This window comes from Nanorana parkeri, unplaced genomic scaffold (assembly GCF_000935625.1).
Source record: "Nanorana parkeri isolate BGI_ZX_2015 unplaced genomic scaffold, ASM93562v1 scaffold504, whole genome shotgun sequence".
Classification (NCBI taxonomy): Eukaryota; Metazoa; Chordata; class Amphibia; order Anura; family Dicroglossidae; genus Nanorana; species Nanorana parkeri.
The window spans coordinates 63,738-84,256 of NW_017306772.1; the positions used below are offsets into that span (position 1 = coordinate 63,738).

General features: G+C 39.6%; 1 protein-coding gene across 2 annotated transcripts in view; it reads left to right on the forward strand.

Moving 5' to 3' along the window:
- The window catches only part of LOC108790809 (F-BAR domain only protein 1-like), a 129,128-nt gene that overhangs the window by 40,810 nt on the left and 67,799 nt on the right, over nucleotides 1-20,519 (forward strand). For both annotated transcript variants that reach the window (XM_018561160.1, XM_018561161.1), the window contains exons 3-4: nucleotides 1,415-1,511; nucleotides 17,841-17,932. In XM_018561160.1, the coding sequence (XP_018416662.1) occupies nucleotides 1,485-1,511; nucleotides 17,841-17,932 (119 nt within the window). In that variant the 5' untranslated portion in view covers nucleotides 1,415-1,484. The remainder of the gene's footprint in view (nucleotides 1-1,414; nucleotides 1,512-17,840; nucleotides 17,933-20,519) is intronic.

The following is a 20,519-nucleotide window of genomic DNA, read 5'->3' on the forward strand; positions in this document are numbered from 1 at the left end:
CACAGCTGAACTGGAAAGTAAGCTGAATTGGAGAATATTTCCAGTTCAACTATGTTGTCCTAGATTGTTCACTTCTGTCTTCTCCAAACTCTTCACTCTTTTGTGAATAACCCTGTAAATGAATATATCAAAATAATTTAAGATCAGCATTCTCTCTCCTACCTAATTATTCCTATTCTGTTATAGAAAAATGGTCTACTGCATGAAATTCAAATAGCTCTCCCTCTTTCTCGAAACATTCGTCAAATTAAGTCTGCACATTGCAATGCAATGGTGCCATTAAAATATGGTTGAATGATCTGTCTTTTTATACTCTTTCCCCTGAACCAGCAGGTTCCAGAACTGAAACCGATTCTGGTGTAAGGTTTAGTTAGGGGCTGCCTTCCTATGTGTTATTGTATAGGGGTGCTTCAGTTACAAAGGTATTTTCCATTTTAATTGGAAAACCCCTTTAACAAAAATAAAAATTCTGTGTGGGCTAAATAGTCATCATAGTTTCACTTCCCCTTTAGTTAAATGTGTTAGTGGCGTTTGAGAACTTTTAGGTTACTTTGTTTTTGTAATCTGTCACCTAACCCATTTCCTGTTCACTTACTGCTGCTCTGCTGTCCTAAAACATGCACCTGTCTTGTGTTCGCTACTGTTTGGTATGTGAAAATCAGTGTCTTCAACTGCCTGTTATCCCCCATAATCTGGACATGTGTTGCTAAGCTTCAACATCTTTTTGCTGAACCGACTTCCAGGTTAGTATTTGTTTTCCTGTCCTCTGTCTGTCCTAACCTTTTCAATGCTTGCATGTTTCTGTTCCCATGCCTTACTTTCGTCACACAGACTTGTGCAGCGCCTGCTGCAGTCACTTTTCTGTTGTCTTTTTCCATTTCTAATTTTAAACCCTGGCAAAGGGAAAGGCACAAATATAGAAAGAGTAAGGTAGAACTAGTGCTGTGTTGAGTAAGTGGTGAATAAATGCAGTACTAGCAGAAATAACTAATTTTTGGCAAATGAATGCATACTCCCCCTCGTAACTGAATATGTGCTCTTCCTTTTTCTGCAGAATGTACATTTCTTTCTTATGTTTTATTACTAGAAAGGCATTATTAGAAATTGCACGGCAATGTTAATTTGCCTTCTTGTTTACCTACTGTTTACTACTTCTAGGCAAGGTTTTTAGTTCTCTGTATTTGAAATTTCAGTATCTACCTGGTAATAACTGGCAGATTGTAAGCAGCAAACCACTGTCTCCCCTTGTTCTGCCACGACTAACTTTGTTACTCTGCTTAATTTATATCTATTCGGCCTATTCTGAAATGATGTTCTCATTTTTCCTCTCTTCCTGTCTCCCCCTCCTTTCTCTAGTATATGAATACCCATGCAGTTCTCCTGTTGTCATTAGTTCATTCTCTTGTCCTTTCAGGGCTGTGACTGCTGACTGACCTGCTCTAAACGTGGAATCTCCTTGTTTACCTCAGTCACTAGGATACAAGATGTCATATTTTGGGGACCATTTTTGGGTAAGAATAGATGTTGTATCGTTGCATTATGAAAACTATCTTCCCTTTCTAAAGCAGGGCTGGACAAATTTCACTGAGCTGTAGCCTGCTAAAAAAATTGGGACCCAGTAAAAAAAAAAAAGCCGGTCGCCATGGCAATCAATATTTCCATGTGTTTTAACTGATATATTTACATACATTTTACAATCACCTCATAAATTGTGTGGTTAAATATAACAGTAAAAGACCCAGATAAATCAAGGTCCCCATTGTCCTGTTCTTTTGGACATTTACACACAATTTACTTAAGAATAAAATACACATTCACACCTTCGTTATGCATACTGTGACACACACATTACAGATCCATATGCTCTCCCACACAGGTATGTAATTTAATGCATAGTGTCCTCTGCAGGCACTCACACGTAACCGATGCTTAGTGTCCCCTGCGCTCACACACATGTAGCTGATGCATAGTGTCCCCTGTGTGCATATACACATGTAACTGATGTATAGTGTCCATAGGTGCACACACAAGTAACTGATGCATAGTGTCTCCTGTGTACACGTGTAACTGATGATGAATGTCCCCAGGTGCACAAACGTTACTGATGCATAATGCATAGTGTCATCTGTGCCCACATACACGTAACACATAGTAACAATTGCCTTGTGTTCAGACATTTATAGCTATGCACCTCATTGATCCATGTTCACCAACAAGAGGTTAGGCTACCTGGCACACACAGATGCACACTAGGGCTGCCAGAACACAGACATGTACTGAGGCTCTGCAAAGATACTATCTCTCACAGAGACACGCATAAACAAACACAGAGGCACTGCATGCGTTTAATCATTGGCCTTTTTTCTTCCAGACACTGGTAAATGGTGACTGATGAAATTGCAGTCTGCAAAACTGCAACTAGAGACTTCAATGACCAGGTCGCCAGATTGCACTTTGTCGCCAAGGTGACCTGGCGGCCAGGATTTGTCCTGTCCTGCTCTAAAGCTTTATCTTTATGTATTATTCTTGTTTCTATCATTTTTAGATTGTAAGTCCCCAGGAGCAGTGCCCTCCTTACCATCTTGTCTTGAATTGTATTGTGATTGTAATGTCTTCCTCAAATTGTAAAGCGCTGCGCAAACTGTTGGCGCTATATAAATACTATGTAATAATAATAATATCATACTGTGTTTTTTGCTTTGTGTGAAATGTTTTATACACTACAGCTTTTATGGCTTTCCTTATCTTATCAAGTATCTAACTATACCAATAGCAATAATCTGCAGGCAGCAGTTCTGTTTTAGAAATAATTTGGAATAAAGCATATGTATATTTTTGTGCATGTTTTAGTGTCGGGGATGGTTTTAAAAATAATGTAGGTCTTTTTAGAGGAATTACCTTGAATATCCAGTTTTTTGTGTTGGTTTTGCACGCGTATAGTAAGTTGCCCGTTTTTGTAAGCAGGTTCTGTCACCTTCCTCTGAATGGGCAAAACATGCGCAAAAAAAAAAATCAGTCTATGGGACCAAACACACTGAAATCTGCCCCAAAGTAGCTCATGCACTATTTCAAGTGACAGGCGTGTTTCTGCTAGTAACAACTCACAGGTGTGAATGGGTGCCATAGAAATGAATGGTATTCCTTGGGTGGAGCGTTTTGTTGCGCTGAATCAGCTCCGACAATACACCTAGGGGTGAATGGAGCCTTAGTGGATTTTCCCAAGAAGCTCCATAACTTGTGAAATGTCCTTCCTGGTTATGTATCCAAGCTAGTTAGATAATGAGAAAACATAATTTTTAGATGTGCCAGCCAAGTAAATGAAAATATTGCTGAAGTTAAAGTTATTTGAGGTCTTTCTCGTTTTTCATCTCCTATTTTTCGGTTTGTATTTTATGCAGTTTACATACAAATATAAATATGTATTCTCTCCATACGCTTTCTCAGGGACGTATGTCTGTTATTTATATACCACCCTCAAACGCCTAAGCAATCTTCTTACAAGTGTTGAAACTGGTAGGGGTGAGCCATGCGAGGGAGGGAGGCAAGCTGTTTCTTTTTTTCTTTTAAACATTTCAATAATCGTGGTGTTTACAGCATATCATTAATGTAGAAGCTCCAAATACTTACAGCAGGTTTTTGTCTCATTTTATCATTTGTCTACGATGGGTAGGGAGGGTATATTTTAATTTCTAAAGATATAAGGAACCATTTAACTTCTATGGTTGGGAGTCAGAATAATAGAATCACATTATATGTTATCTGAAGGGCCTGCCTGTGCCTCCAGAACAGCTGAAATGCTTTGTGAAATATGTCACATAAATCCTAAACTGTGTGCTCCTTTTATTGAATAAAATCATCTAGTTCTATGAGGGATAAAGGAGGTGGAAATCTACTTTTTAAACTACATTCCCGAAAATCTGGCAAGTGACGGGGACTATGGAATTTCTTTGAAGTTATTTGCAAATTTGTTTAGCAATGTTGTCATAATTGAAAGGTATGTTCACTTTGTCCTCTGAAATAGCCTCATATTACCATGCTATCATAGGATCACGCAATGCTGTCATTAGACCTAATTGCTTGAGATTGCTGCTCATAACTATGTGCTCTTTCCCATCCTCTCTCATATATTTATAGGAAATGGGTTGAAGGGTTGTGTGTCTTTGGGCATTGTCCTTCCGTACAGGCACAGCTTTTTAAAACTCATGACTTAAGGTGATCCCGTGATCGTACGATAATCTGTAGGTATATGGAGGGCGTGTGACCGTTTCTACTGTACGGTCGCACGTTTTTTGTCTTCCGAGCACGCTGGAAAACCTGTCAAATTGTAAGATTTTCGGCGGGTTAGTGGCGTGCTCGGAAGACAAATGCCGAAACGGGCCGGTTTGCGCAAGCGCACACTTGCCCGCTCAGCATTGTAGTCATCGGAAGCCCTCCCCTCAGCGGGGCGGGCTTGCGATGATCGCAAGTACGATCTGCCTGTCCAAGATGGGCAGATCGTACAAGATTTTAATTATCTTACAACCATCGCACAATGAAAGTCGTGCGATGGTTGTAAGGTATATGGCCAGCTTTAGGGGCACTTTCATAAAGCAATTATTGTGGCATCCATTGGACAATCACTGCAGGTGAATCAGTCCCTGAAATTTTTAAACACATACTCCAGAAAGATGCACCTGTTGGGAGTGTTTAGGACTTTCACATTCACTGCTTTATAAATATTCACCTTAGTGTTGTGTTGTGACCCAATCACAGAGGTGCTGATTCAGTTCTTTGTAATTTTGTAGGTCTTTCGTTGTAGACTGTCTATCCCTGTCGACTTGTAATCCCTGTTAAACATCTCCAGAGCACCTTTATCTAGGTTTAACAGCATTATTTCTGACAAAATAAAATGCGTCTTGCTGCTGATGGGATTTCCATTGGGGGTTTTAAAGGGGTATTCTCATAATGTTTGACTGTTTATTATGCTGTCAAATGGTTCCTTTATTTAGGGATCTATTTATAAACAATTGGCAGAGCCATTCACCCTACAAGTGTTTGAGTGTTCAAATAGATGAAAAAACGAATGCTGTTCAATGTATTTTCTTTTCAGGTTGATTGTATGTAATGTGATACTCCATTTTGGCCACTAAATCGAGCTTAGAAGCATACAAAATTAGTATTTCTTATGCTCCTCAGCCCTATCTAGTGGCCATTAATGCAGTATTACATTACATTTGACCCAAAAAAAAGATATCCAAGAATGTTAATTTTTGCCTTTTACTCATACAGAATGAACGTTAGGATAAATTAATAAGGCAAATGGCTCTTTCAATTAGTTATAAATAGACCCCTTAGTGTAGGAAAATATGTCAAATGCAATTATTTTAGTACCAGCTTTGCAAAATAATGGTTGAAAACCTCTAGTGCAGTGGTTCTCAACCTTTCTAGGGCCGGGACCCCTTGGTAACATTTGTCAAGTTGTGGTGACCCCCAACGGTAAAATTTAGGGATGATGCGGCTGCTGCAGCGAAATCTGGCGGCGTGGCGGGAGAACTGACACTGCTGCGCTAGGAGAGGGCTGAGAAGGACTCTCACCTAGCACAGCATAAATCAAACAGCGACCCACAGGTTGAGAACCACTGCTGTAGATGAACAGTCATTGAGTAAATCAACCTAGAAGAGGCGATTTACTAAAATGTTCTTCACTTCGCCCACTGTGTTTAATTTGCTTCCAGCAGCCAGTCATGTGCTGAAATTCTTTTTTTAATTTCCTTGTTAATGATTTAAGTGAACGCAGGTTAATTGGACTCCTTTAGAAAAGTTGTTGTGCTTTAATCAAAGTGATATCTGACGCTACTACCTTTATCAACATTTTCCAACATAGCTGACTTCCTATCTAGTTACCTTCTACAAAAAAAAGAGGTTGTCACCTTTTAAGCCTCCTTCAGCCTCACATGACAGCAACTATATGAAAATGTCAGCAATATCATTTTCTGTACACGAACTGCATCATTCACAGGCTTGAGAATGTTATTATTAGCTGTTGTTTTATGTGAAGCCAGGTTTTGATTTACGTTTACTAGTCCTTTTAAGTGGAATCAATGTCATCAGTTAGGTAAAACAATGTAAGGAAGTGGCGATGTGTACTTGCCCCCCTTATTACTGGAGCTGGAGATGCTAAGGTCTCAGGCAGCTGATTAAAGCCCGCTGTACGCCGTCAGAATAAAAAAAAAAAAAACAGCTTAGGAATGCATAGCTAGATTCCTATTGGCTATTTCACTTTGCAAAAGCCAATAGCAAACAAGCTATTGCACCCGTCCTATGCTGCTGTCAATCACTAGAAGAGGACCTAATGAAGAACTTCAGGTCCCCCTAATAGCGGGAGACTCCCGGGCGACCCCTGGCAAAGGTTGAGAACCGCTGCTCTAGTGCTATTCATTTGGTGGGTGTAACATTGGTAAGAAACTGTCCTATTATAGACAGGATTGTGTGGAGTAACGGCAACTGTTTCATACTCCTATTGGGTTTAGTAGTTAATTGGGGCAATAATTAGGAATGTGAGTTTCTAAATATGTATGTATGGGGAATCCATCGTTTTGCTACAACTGTGACATTGTGGTACATAGAAAGTTGGCCATAGCAGGAAGAACTGGGAATTCTCAGGTGGTTAGTTTGTTACGTGTCAAATCTTTTTTTGTTATTCCAAAGTACTGCAAAGGTTAGCTTGTCTACCTCAGCTGTTGATTGTCATAATGGAGCATCCAGTTTTATTTATTTATTATTGGGAATGTAGAAGTTTAAAAACGGATACTTTATCTGTGAAATAAGGATTCTTTAGTGGAAACAATGAAGATGGCAAACATTTAATACTGGGTGATCTTGTATGTGCTACCAAGAAAGTACAAAAGACAAAGGAGTCCCAAAAACAAAACACTCACAACCTCTACAGTATACTTTGAGTATTTACCCAAGGTTCCACAGTGGGTGATGGGTATCTGTCATTCAGAAAAAAACTATTTACTATGTTTCACCAGAGTGACCTCTGATCCATTACAACATCAAAAATCTGATGACTCTAGATCCAGAGCCACATCTAACCAGACTCGCTAATAAAAATGTCTTTATAGACTAGAAAGTGTAAGGAGAACATGAGCTCCACAATAAGGTTTGGAAGTCCAATAAAATGTATTGCATCATATAATTTGTATATGAGGGCATTGTCTCTACTTGGAAGGGGGGTGTAAATCCAGATATTCTTCTATTAGGTCATGCAGCTCAGAGGTATATCGGCACATATTTATATTCTAAATTGTATATTTGCCCGATTGCAAAAATATTTGCAGACGTTTTTTCCTTACTCCTAAACATAAATTAAAGGAAAATCCTGTTTATTCTTTTTTTAAAGGTGTTTACATTGTTCATTAAAGGATATGTGTACATTTAAAACACATTAGCAGTTGTTTTTTTAAATGTATAAAGCTGTTCTGTATAGTATTAAGTTAAAGTGTATCTAAAACAGAAACTTTTAGTTTTGGATAAAGTGGTGAGTGGTTAGAACTCCTGTCATTCTTTTAATGCTGTCTGTTTGCCAGGTGGGAAGATCCATTCTTTAATTGTCCATTATCTGATGTACTAAAAGTGAGGAAATATTCAAACTTTCGAGCGATAACCAGAGCAGCAATAGAACCGCTATTATCCTCTTCTGGAAATGCTAGTTGTTTGCTTGTCTCCAATACTTTCTAAGTTTTTTCTAACCAGAACAAGCAAGCAGATCAGGAAACTCAGAACGTTTTGATCTGCATTATTTTTCCAGGCCGCTGACTTAGAGTATTGAAAGCACCAAACTGGAATGACTGGCTAGGAACTAATATTTTCAGAAGAGTTATCAGCAAGGGGGATGTTATCTGGTAGAAGGTCTCAATTCATGTAGTAAAAGTTTGTAAGACTAAATCCCTCAAATAAACTTGTTAAGTAATTTGTATATTTGCTAACATTGTCATGTGCCAAGGCTCTCCATTATCTCCGGTCCTTTTTGAACCCTCAATGGAAACGTTCCTGTGTAAGAAAAGGGACAACTCTACCATTCAAGGCCTGGCGATTGGTGGTAGACAATATAAAATATCTGCCTATGCAGGTTCTGCTCTTCTCCCTTACTTACCCTGGAATCTCACTACCCGATCTCCTAAAATAATTTAAAACTAGTAAAAAAAGAAATCTGAGGCCATGGCCATTGTGATACCTTCCCACTAACGCAGCAACTAAGAAACAATTATAAATTTGGCTATAAAATATCTGGATCGATTTAACACTATCAAGATGTCAATCCTGCCCAAATCCATTTACCTAATTCTTTCCCTACTTATTAACATCCCTCCTTCATACTTTAAACGGGTAAAAATCTTTTGTTCATTCACTTTTCATTCACTTTGTTTGGGTCCAGTAGTGACTGAGACTTGAGCGCCAACTCCTATGCCTACGAAAATCTCACATGGGCCTGGCCCTACTAGACATAACTATATACCACTCAGCTTGCCACTTAGTTAGACTGCTAGATTGCAGACATGGTCACCTCAAGCAATGGATCATACTTTAACAATCAATCTCCATCTTTCCTTTACCAAGGCTACCATGGTGTCCATCCCAGATCCCTTAGCTACTGAAGGCCCACCCCAATATAGGACCTTCCATTAAAATCTCCTTCCATTAAAATGCTCAGGCATTCAGGAAGCACAACACCTCACCTGCCTTTTGGTAGCCCAGAGTTCACCCTAGGCTTAGAAGTACCAGGCCCTACTAATTTTCTGCATGGGAAAAGCTGCCATATTTTTGGTAAAAATACATGTTAACACATCTGGTGAATTGAGTTCTTGTTTCTCACTTGTGTTAAATCAACACTTGCAAATTCAGGGGATGACCTGTGATTATTTGTGTTACTGTTGCATTTCATGTGCTCTACAGAGCCATGGTGCCTATTGTGGCTTTCTTGATGGCCTGTTCCGCAGTCTGCTATCCTTAAGAAAAAGATATCATGCATCCCATTTTCTTTTAGGACTATGGTCTCAAAAGGAGATGTCCAGGCTGAAGGCCCCTTCAGCCTAGACCTCTGGAATGCCTTACAACTTTATCTCTACTATATTACCTATTCTGACTCCGATTGTTGTGATAGCGAAATATATCCCTTGCTGAGACATACCATCTTTGACTTCCTCCTGACCTTTAACCACTTTGGAAAGCTTGTGTGGATGTCGTGCCCCTCAGACATTCCCTGTCCATTTTATACTCCCATCTCTCTCAGCCAAACACGTGCCACACTATCCCCTACATGCAAGGGAGAGTGATCCAAACTTGACCTTCTCTGTGGAACAAGGTCAGGAATACAAGCCAATTGCAAAATCCTATTAAGATGATACAGGACTACCCAACTGTTACAGACAGTGTTGGAGATGCCAAGCTCATAAGGGCTTGCTCCTTCACCTGTTCTGATCCTGCGCCATATTAACCTCTTGCCGTCCGCAGTAAAAAAACGGACGGGCGGCACTGCTGCATTTGCGGGTTGCCGTCTCCAGACGGCAATTATTTTCTGCTCGCGCGCGCCCCCTAGCGGGCACGCACAGGCAGAAAAGACCCGACCATTAAACACACCCGTTACCGGGTGTTTGACATATAGGCGATCAGCGGGTCCATAGACCGCCGATCGCCTATATGTGCTCGTTCGCGGCACCCAAACCCCTTCCCATATCCCCCCATATAATAGCAATAACAATAAGTGCAAAAAAATAAATATAAAAAAATAAAAGTAACATATAAAAAAGTAAAATAAAATAAAAGTCACATATAAAAAAAGGGGGAAAACCCCCCCCCCAAAATGTTTAACTCCCCAACCCCCACTTTTACGCGCCTATAAACGTAAATACGCGTCCGGTGCCCCAGCGCGCAAAAATTACAATCGCGCTACACATGTTACATATCGCCGCGAACGTCGGAGTGAGAGCAATCATTTTAGGGCCATCAATCACTGATAACACTAAACTGATGAGCGGTAACGGCTTTTAAAGCGTCGCCTAGGGCCAATTTTGGGTATTATCGTTTTTTGAGGTTTCGCGCGCGCACGCAATTTTAAGGCTTGACATGTTTAGTGTCTTTTTACCCGACGTGACCCCGTCTTTTATATTTTACCAAAAAATTGGGTAATAATAAATGTTTTATCATTTAATATAGGGGAAACTGTTTTTTTTAATAAAATTCGGTAATTTTTCCTTAATATAGTAAAAAAATAAAACCCCCAGTGGTGAATAAATACCACCAAAAGAAAGCTCTATCTGTCCCCAAAAAAGGGTATAAAATTCATTTCAGTACAGCGCTGCATGACGGAATAAATGTCAGTCAAAGTACCGCAGCGCTGAATACTGAAAAATGGCCTGGATGGGAAGGGGGTTTAACACCGCGGATGTCAACTGGTTAAGACCCTTCTGAGAAATAGTTAAGGAAATATTACAAAAATGTATCATACTGACAACTTCTCTACACAATTCCACTATCCCCGGAAAACCTACAAGAAATCTATCGATTCATGTGCTGACAATAAGCATGCTAATAGGAGGGGAGAGCAGATAGGTTTATCAATCATTGTGCTGCTACTCCTTCATGGCTTGTTCACACCATGTCCAGCCCATGTCCAGAGTAGAACACTTTATTCCCAGACCAAAAAAGCATCCCAACGTATCCCTATGGTATTTCTGGGCTCAGTTCACCCCATCGCAATCTGTTCCAGTCCAGACAAAAAAACTACTGCTTGTCTCTTTTTTTTTTTTCTTTTCCGGAATGCACTGGAACACATGGAATTGCATCAAAAATGCATGCAAACTGGACTGTACCTAAAAGCCCATTTTAAGCAAAAAAACCCCACCAGTACGTGGCAAAAATGCACTGTGTTTGCAGATCTGCTCTCACTCTGGTCCGGACATGGTGTAAACATAGCCTCACTGTCAAAACATAGGGTGGTAGAGGGTCTATGACCGCTTGGGCTCAGAGAAGGAGGGTTGACTGATTCTGTAATTTAACCCAAAACACTAAATCCATCTAGTGGTGGAAAAGTAGTACAGTGAGGGGTAGGATATCTGTGGATCGCAGATGATTGTTGCATCAAAAGCTGCTTTTTCTCATAAAATCACCTTCCTGTGAACAATGTCTTACTGCTTATCCTGAATGCCAGACTCAGAACATTTACTATAGCCTCTCCCTCAAATCCAGTTTCTTTGACATTAATAATGTGCTTTTTTGCAAAAACTCACTAATTGTAAACGTCTTTATCCAGTCATAGGTCCTCGATAATGCCTCTCCCTTATCTGGTAGCACCTCCCAGCTAACCAAGATGGAGCACCTTTGTATATTGGCCAATAAAAACACCATCTTATCATGCTGGATTTATAGTTGGCCACCCACTATGATTGCAGTTTCATAATTGTTTCACAAAATAATTATGCAAAAAAAATTAGAAGCCGCTAAAAAGCTTGCTTACTTCCAAATTCTTCAAAACATGCTCTTCCTAGTTGATGGCTTCACTGAAAGAAATTGTAAGATAAAAACGGTAAAAATGGCGAGCGCACAACTGTTATGCAATGTGGCAAGAGGAATGGATCTGTTTAAAATACATTTTAATGCTAAACAATTTTAAAACAAAAACAAAAGTTAAAAAATTAAAAGATTAATTAAAGAATGGGGTGAGCCAGCTTCTCGTTCAGGGGGAGGGACCCTGCAGACACATGTAAAAAGGAGGGTGGACGATTTGGCCCGTTCACTACATCCACACTGATCGGCCCGAGACACTGCTGAGCGATCCATACAGCCTTTTCTCCTGATCTGCAAGACCTCATCTTGTCCACCTAAACAGTGAGTTTTCAGTCCAGTATTGATTTTAAAGTTGTTATTTATACTATCCCCACAACATCCCAGGGTTGCAGCGCTTCTTTCCACCCTCCTTTTTACTGAAAGAAATTGTGTTGACCTTCGGATACTAAGTGCAGTACTTGGTCCAAGTACAGATACTTTTGCAGCTCCAAGAAAAAAACTCACAAGTTAGTAGATGCACCAATACCATTTTTTCCAGACCAAGTACAAGTACTCCCAGATAAAACTACTGATTCCTTTTTGTTTATAGTCATGTGACAGTTTCTTAAACAATACAGACTAATGATTTCATGACAGTTGTGGAGCGCTATCGCCCACTCCCAGCTGCAACCCTGGTAGTTCTTGTGAAAATGCCAAGTATCGCTAAACTGCTATCTGAACTCTTTGAGACTCCTACATAGTTACATAGTATTTGAGGTTGAATATAGACATTAGTCCATATAATTATAACTCTAAACAATCTAGCTCTTAGGTTTATAAATGTAAAGTCGTGTCATGCTTTCTTCTAATTTGTTCTACTGTTTATACTGTCTGGTGGAATTTCCCCTACTATTTCATGTTTTATGGATGATAAATGTAAAACATTGTACACTTTACTAGCATTTACCTGTAAATGTTTTATTATGGCCCTGCAACTTTGCTGCTTATGTGATGCTATAATTCTGTACTGTCATTCTGTTTTGTTTTATCGTTTACCCTAAGGCCTCATTCACACAGCATAGAGTGGGGCCATACAGGCCGTATCCATCCTGTGTGCGTCCGAGTATGGACAGATGCGGATGTGCAGCTCGAGTGATAGTACGACAGCGTACGGCCGCGTCCTCCCATAGGGAAGAACAGGCTGCTGCGTGCAATCACACGCAGCACCTGTCTGTGCTGGGATTGGCCCGAAACAGCCGTGCACGCTGCACGTTTCTGTACCGCCCTGCTGCGTGAAGGAGGCCTAATACCTGTTTTTTAATGCTTTTTATTTTTTATTTTTTTTTAGATTAATTTTTTTTTTTCATTTTAATGTTTTTTTTTTTTTAATGGAATTATGCTTTTAAGCAGAACTCCAGGCACATTTCATTAACTTGTGCAGTGGCGCAGACTGCGAGGGTTAACGGCTTGTTTTTGTCTAGCTTAAAAAGAAAAAAAAAGTTACACTCACCAGATCCTTCGAGCTGGCTGGCTGATACACCGGTGCCTGCCGCCCCCGCTTCCCCTCCACTGCAGCGGCCTAAGGTACCCGAGTCATCATATTCTATACACTGTGTATGGGACGTGAGGACCTCGAGGGATATAACCATCCATGCAGCATCCGGTTGTGAGGATCGGATGAGCATAACTTTTTTTTTTTTTTTTGAAACCTAGACAGAAACAGGCAATCAACCCTTGCAGCGTGGGGGTAGCCCCACTACAAGGGTTAATAAAATGTTTGGCTGGAGTTCTGCTTTAAAGAAAAGTAGCTATAAGAGAAGATTCTGCAATTCTTGACCTTTCCTACTGAAAACGCTACCTGCGTGGTTGTTATACTGACCTTCTTGCTTCAATACTGTGGGACACTGACCCAGTCTGTGGCTCCAAAAGTATTCAAATCAGAAGGTCAGCATAACAGCCAGACAATGAGTTTTTTTTTTGGAGGAGGACAGCAATGCAATCATATGCATTTCCCTTATGACAGGTTTACTTTCAAAGTCAACTTTTTTACATGAGGTCTGTTGTAATTCATTTATCACTGTTGATCAATAATGGCTTTTCTTGGATGTGAATGTAGCCCTTTTCTGGATGAAAACAATCCTCCTTGATCTGATGCCTGGATTCTATTCTTTTGTTTTTGTTTCTTTAGCCAGATTACAATGTGGTATGTACTCACTCTTTTGGGGTTTTCAGGATGCTGTATGATTACCCTGCACTGTTGTGTTCTGTTTTAGACACATGCATGTGATGTTAAATGGTTAACCTAACACTGTGTATCAGTGTACATTTTCGGCAGTATTGCTGCGGCACCAATCTTACGCTTTCCTTTCAGTGTAAGTTCTTTTACACTATTCACTTATCATTGCTCCCATTCTTTTACATAGAACACCAGACCATTGCTAATTTGATTTCCTACTTCCTGTGTATCCAGATGTCTCCGGAACTTAATGATATCAATGCACAGAACTTAATTCCAGAACCCTCCTACACCAATCTCCTTACTTCATCTGTCCGAATGCTGCATACTTAACCCTTGTACAGGGCATAATAGTCACTTGTTCTACCTAGTTTAATTTTGCTCTGTAATTTGCATTATTTAGATTTAGTGTTACTGTTTAGCTTTTCTGTCTTAGAAGGGATAGGAATTTTAAAATACATTTGACTATGTTCTTGATTTTGTTTTTTAAGGTTTTCCAGTTACAATTGATCATTTATTTTGTCCTATGGTAGCCCATGGTTTGTTTACAGGTTTGTGCAAAGATTATCACTTTGACAACTACATACAGAATACCTATATTCTACATGTTGGCCAGGAGACTTTATTAAGTATATGTGAAATTTGCAATAGTCTATATAGATTTTTGTAAACATGTTTTTATTTGCCGGCATGAAATTAGTGCTTTTTCTCAGCAGTTATAAATTGTTTATGAAAACTATTGATATTAAAAAAGACATGCTTCTTTTGTATATGAAACTGTGCACTGGGTTTGAGAGCCTATATAGATATCATGTTTGATGCTAACCAGGTCCATTGAAGTAACAAGTTAAAGTGCATTGTTTTTAATAGGCTTAGTTATGCTGGTGTGCTCTGGATTACTATGTAACATGCTGTGTTTAAAATCTGCGCAATACGTCGAAATGCGCTCCCACACATGTTAGAGGAATTCTGGGAAAAAATAAACGTATCCTTGCAGTGGGGCTATCGCTGCACTGTAGAGCTGCAGCTAACGATTATTTTCAAAATCGATTAGTTAGCCGATTATTAAGTTCGATTAATCGGAAGCAAGGGTTAAGTGCTCATTTTGTCTGAGGCTCAGGTAAGTAAAGCAGGTTTATTTGAGTCACACAGTTTTGCTGGCTCCCTCCAAGTTGCTAGACTGGCCCCCACAGCTGATTCTTCCCTGGGCTTCAGTGGTCTAAGGACTGCTGACATCACGTCTTATGCAGGTCCATGGACGCTGGGGGACACTGGATAGCTGGAATGGAGGGGGAGAGAGTTGAGCCCCAACCACTGGTGAGTATTAGGTGAGTAATACAGCTGTGTTTGAGCCCCTAAAGAAAAATGAGTACCACTTGCAGTACCACTGCAAGTGTTAAGTTTTTAATTTTCTCAAAGTTGTTCCTTAAGAAAAATTATGTATTTAGACTCCTGCTGCTAATAAAACAAAAAACAACCCAAACACATCTATACACACATAAAAAGCAAATGCACATGAATGCAAGCCAATGGGTTAACAATATGGATGTCAGTGGACATCAACTCAAGTGCATTTAGCTTGCATCAACGTGTGCTGAATGGAACACAAATAGTGTATATCCAGCCCTTATGATAATACAAAAATTGTCCTATTGTAGTTGCCTCAGTGTTTGCTTTCTAACATGTTAATTAGGGAGTATATGGATAGAAGCGATTTTAAAGTAATAATAATAAACAATTGACATATTTTAAATAAAATATTTTGTACTTTTTTTTTTTTTCCTCATTCTTTGTTTCATCTCAGTGCTGCTACTCTTCGGCAGCCTCATTGCAGCCACTTTCTGCATGCAGTCCAGTGATGGCCACATGGCATTTCTCAGGATAGGTTTCCTGATAGTGCCTGTGCCTGCATAAGATGACAACCACTTTTAGTCTCCTGTGGCAGGCTGTGTGACCGGGTAACAATGTAGGAGCAGAATTGAGACGGGGACAGAGTGTTGTCACCCTGTAACATGAGGTATCTGAGCAAGGACCTATATGGCAGGATCACCAGGTATTATTTTAATGCAAGCTAAATATTCAAGACTATTTAAAAATGATTTTGAAATGACATGTAAACGCCTATATGAGATTTTAGGGGTTTTGCAATTACATACTGTATACCTTTTTAGGATTTTTGATTACCAGGGACCATTTTCTTGCAATGATTATGTGAGATTTGTGTGTGATAAGACATGGTCATTTTTGTATTTTAGTGCTCATATTCACAGACTATGTGATAGTACTCTCCTATCCCTTCTGTTATTTCTCCCCCTTTAGGGAGACTTTTTGTTCTAATTTGCTGTTTATAAATGTATATTGTTAATGCAGGTGTTAATGCCCATGCACAAATTAGCCAACCTTTTAATGACGTTAGCAGTTTAGACACATTGAGCAGCTCTACTATCTTGTCTCCAATCCCGCTGCTTAAACCTCAGTGCCTGGTAAAGCTTCCGCCAGAGCCTTCACTGAGCAATAGGTAAAAAAACGGCACTCGCAAGGGGATCCGTCCATCCAGTACTTTATTTGTTAAAAGGCATAACAGCAGCAAACAAACAAATGCTTACATGTTTCAGCCCCCACACTGGGCCGTAGTTGTATCCTTTTAATGACGTTAGCTGCTTCTTTGACACCATTGACTAGCAGTCATGTTGATTTTAAATAGCACCAACACCTTCTGCACAATGCTGTGCAAAGTAAGGGTATATGGGACTTTAGCAGGGAAATAAAATGTGTGAAACAATAGGAATAAAAAGTGAGGTCTATCAATATCTCTGATCTCCTAGGCAAAGAACATATTTACATAAGCAGCAATGCTTTATCTGCTTCATCTAGTTTTAGCCTACTCTACTAACCTGCATGAAATACATGGATCAGAATAATCCATGATATTCTGTTTGGACAGGGTGGATTTTATTTAACTTCTTTATTGTAATGCAGCTTTCAGTATTTAGCTTTGTGTCCTATTAACTTTCCGGTTTATTATGCTGGGTTAGATGTTAATAAAAAGAGATGGGCAGAGCCGTGTTTTAATATGCCTGTTTTACAATCTCTACTGATCTGTATCTAATAAATCTAATAAAGTCACAATTGTAACTACAGTAATATTGTTTGTGATGAAATTCAGTTGATTTCCTGCTGAGGTCTATGGTCGTGTAAGGTCAATTTGACTCTCATGTTCGTTCATTGAATGATTTTAAATGCACAAGCTGCATATACTGGACAAGTTCTAATGGTTCATAATAAAAGAAGTGGTTGGTGAAAATGTCCGATGCTGCTTCTAAAATGAATCGATAAAAATTGTTTTTATTTCCTCTGTAAATGCTGTGTAAACGGCTGTTGAGTTTAAACGGGTTATTTTGGGGAAATGTGGGCGTCTGCTGTGGCCTTGTTGGCATTCAGAGAGATGATCTAGTAACTATGGGCGACTGGTTTCCCTTGGCAACTAGTACTGCCGCCTCAGCCCAGCACACAGGCTCCTTCTGTGCCATTTAGCTGCACACAGGCTGGCTTTGTCACCAGCCAGAGGCCAGCTCTGTCATCTGACATCCTTGCATATTGTCTGCGTTTGCAGGTGTCCTATGCAGGCTTGCACATCTGTGATTCACACTGTCTTATAAGATCATACCACGGCTTGCTCTCCCTCTCTTTCCTACTTCCCCTGTAAGGAGCCAGGCAGATTGTGATAATGGATGTACAGTACATATTATTCAAATAGTCATTTTGTTTTTTCCTTTGTGTCTCGGTTTGCCGTTCTGCTCCTGATTTCTGTTTGTTTTTTTTCTGTGTGACCTTTCCCTGCCTTTCTGCCTTTATCTCTGTTTCTGTATCTCGCATCTCTTTCTCTGGAAATCCTGAGTCACAGTTGTGATGCTACACTTTTCAGCATCTTACCTTAAGACACTTTCAGCATCTTTTTTTACGAGGCTATGTGATGACTGACTGAGTGCTTGTCTTGTAGACTGGTGCCAATTCTTGTTCTAACATGAGTGTGATTTCCATGTCGGGTTTAATGGATTCATTCTCCATTATTTTTCAGGGTGATAAGAACGCTGGGTTTGCTGTCTTGTACCACAACATGAAACATGGGCAGCTGTCAGTCAAAGAATTGGCAGACTTTGTGCGAGAAAGGTAAGATCTCCATCCCAATGTATATCTATATATAAACTGAATTTAAACACTGGTTTTGTTTATTTGCAATGCCTCCCATACTTTTTTTTTTTGTGACTTGATAGTTCCATAATCTGATTTATTAATTCCTAATATAACCTTGTAGAATGGTTTGGAAATTTAAAAACCTACATCAGGGCTGGACAAATCCCAGGAAATCCCAATTTCGATATTCATTTCCATAATTGTCTCGAATATCACTCAGCTTCAGACTATATTTAATGATAAAATGGGGCAAAACAATAGTAATTTACATCAGCTAGTCCAAAGTCCACTTTCTTTAAATGGATTGAACTGCATTGGTTGAAGGTAATTTTTGATTGGTTGCAAAGGGCAATTAAGCATTATTGGTCTTTTCACTTTTCTGCAGAGTAAATAAACAGTTGTCAGACTAAAACTGTGCTCCTGTTCAGCACAACGCTTGCAAATGTTTGCAATTTTGATGTATGAATCTTAATTTGTATTGCAATGTACTGAATAGTCTCTCATTAGATGTTTTCCTGCTTCCTAAAGGATGTCACAAATGTCAGATTCCTGTTTTTGGGATTACAAAAAAATGTTTACCTATAAACATAAAGCAGTGTAAAGCTATGTGCAGTAATTTTATAGAAACCAGTTTACACCTCTAATCCATTAAAACAGTCATTTATAATTGCCAGTTAAGTACTGTGGTTACCACATTTTACATAGAGCTATCAGTCCAGGAAATGAGCCAATCATTGTCCTCAAGTATCTTATGTAAAATAAAAAATTGAAAGTTGGCTAAAGACAGCGGTTTTTAATATTTTCAACTCAACTTTAGTGGCAAAAATCTGAATGTCTGGAATTTTTTTTTGGAACATTAGCCATGCACATATGTGGTCTGGTATTATGGTTGAGCTCTGTCTGAGTTAGGTCTTTGTGAATTGAAGAGACAGCTGCTTCTTTCCATTACAGGGTTTTAAACTTTCCAGGATAAAATATCAGCAGAGAAAAAAAAAAGCATATTCATATTTAGCTGTGATTAATGCATCTACTAACCCTAGTAAAGCAGTTTGGAAGCTAAAGCCATGGAAATGATGTTTTCGCAGTAATTATAGCATAACAACCTTGGCCCATGCAGGACCTGAGGAGGCGATAACATGTTCTCACTTTGCCGAAATATGATTAATATTCCAGATAACAAATCCATATCTGAATAGGAACTTTCTAATGTTTACAGCAAACAAAAATTATAACTGGGTTTTTAGTAATTTCCTTATTACTGGGTGAGGTTTTTGTTTTGTTCATAGAGCCGCATATGAAGAGAGAGCAGGCAAAATGTTATGGCATATAAACTGCCAGGACCTGGGCAGATTAGCCAGAAAATATGGGCTGAGGCTGCAAAAACAGGAAGTTTTGGAACTGGTCTGGTAGGAAGCTAGTTCTACTGTAGCTTTCCCCTCAGTGCAATTAAATTGCTAAGCGAGTGTCTTCACCACCTTGTGGCCCCTTAGGTCTCTCTTGGTTGAGGATTTTACCACAGTCCTACAGGACTTCAGACCCAAATTGTGCAGTTGTAAGCAGAGCACTCTGCCCCTGCCCCCCCCCCCGTCGTGCTTCCCGGGTCCTGCTGCCCCTCCTGCGGGCCCTGGACCAGCATTGCGGGTGTCGGCGGGTAGCTGAAAGAGAGATCAGTAAATGTCTGTTCTCTGATTATCCTCCCCTGCTAAATGAAGCCCTAAGTGACACTGGTCCCGGTCTCCGTCTCCGCTGCCCCTCCTGTGGGCCCAGGACCAGCAACATGAGTGTCTGGTGGGAAGCGGGGTGAGAGACCAGCAATCATCCCTTCTCTGATCTCCCCCACGCTGAATGAAGCCGGAAGCGAGACGCTGATTGCATTACTTCCGGCTCCTCAGCTGTCATTCAATGGCTAGAGAAGCCAGGAAAAAGCTATTCAAACACGATCTGCGCTTGAATAGCTTCTTTGAAGTGTTTAATTCTTTTGTACTGCAATTAAAAAATGCACAAAATTGAAAAAAAAAATACATTTTTGCAAGACTGTATCACCAAAAGAAAGCCTTGCTTGTCCTGCAAAAAATATGATATGCATAAACCCTTAGCAGAATTGGAAAAATTGCTCTGACCCATAAGTGGTATACCGATGCTGGAGCTAAATTAATTAAAGAGTAAGAGTAAACTGGGTTTAGCTTATGTGGCTGCAATTTGTTTTTTTGATGACATCGGAGATGCTGCTTTTGTCATTTGCTCTGTTAGCATTTATCGTTTTTTATATTTTATTATTGCAAGTATCATAATGGATCCGGATACCACACTTTATTTACTATCGTAAATGCTGCATAGTTGTATCTGCACAGAGATAGGTACACAATACCTGCTTTCTTTTTTTCTTTTATTTTATAAAGCCCTGAAAGTCCTAAAAGGCTGTGGCTTTATTGTCTTTGCACATAGTTACATTTACAACATGCTATGCTTGTTCCTCATATATTCTTGGTGCATATTTCTAGTGTTTCCTGGTAAGAAATACAGTGACGGTTAAAGTCTTCTTCTGATACGCACAACACAGATC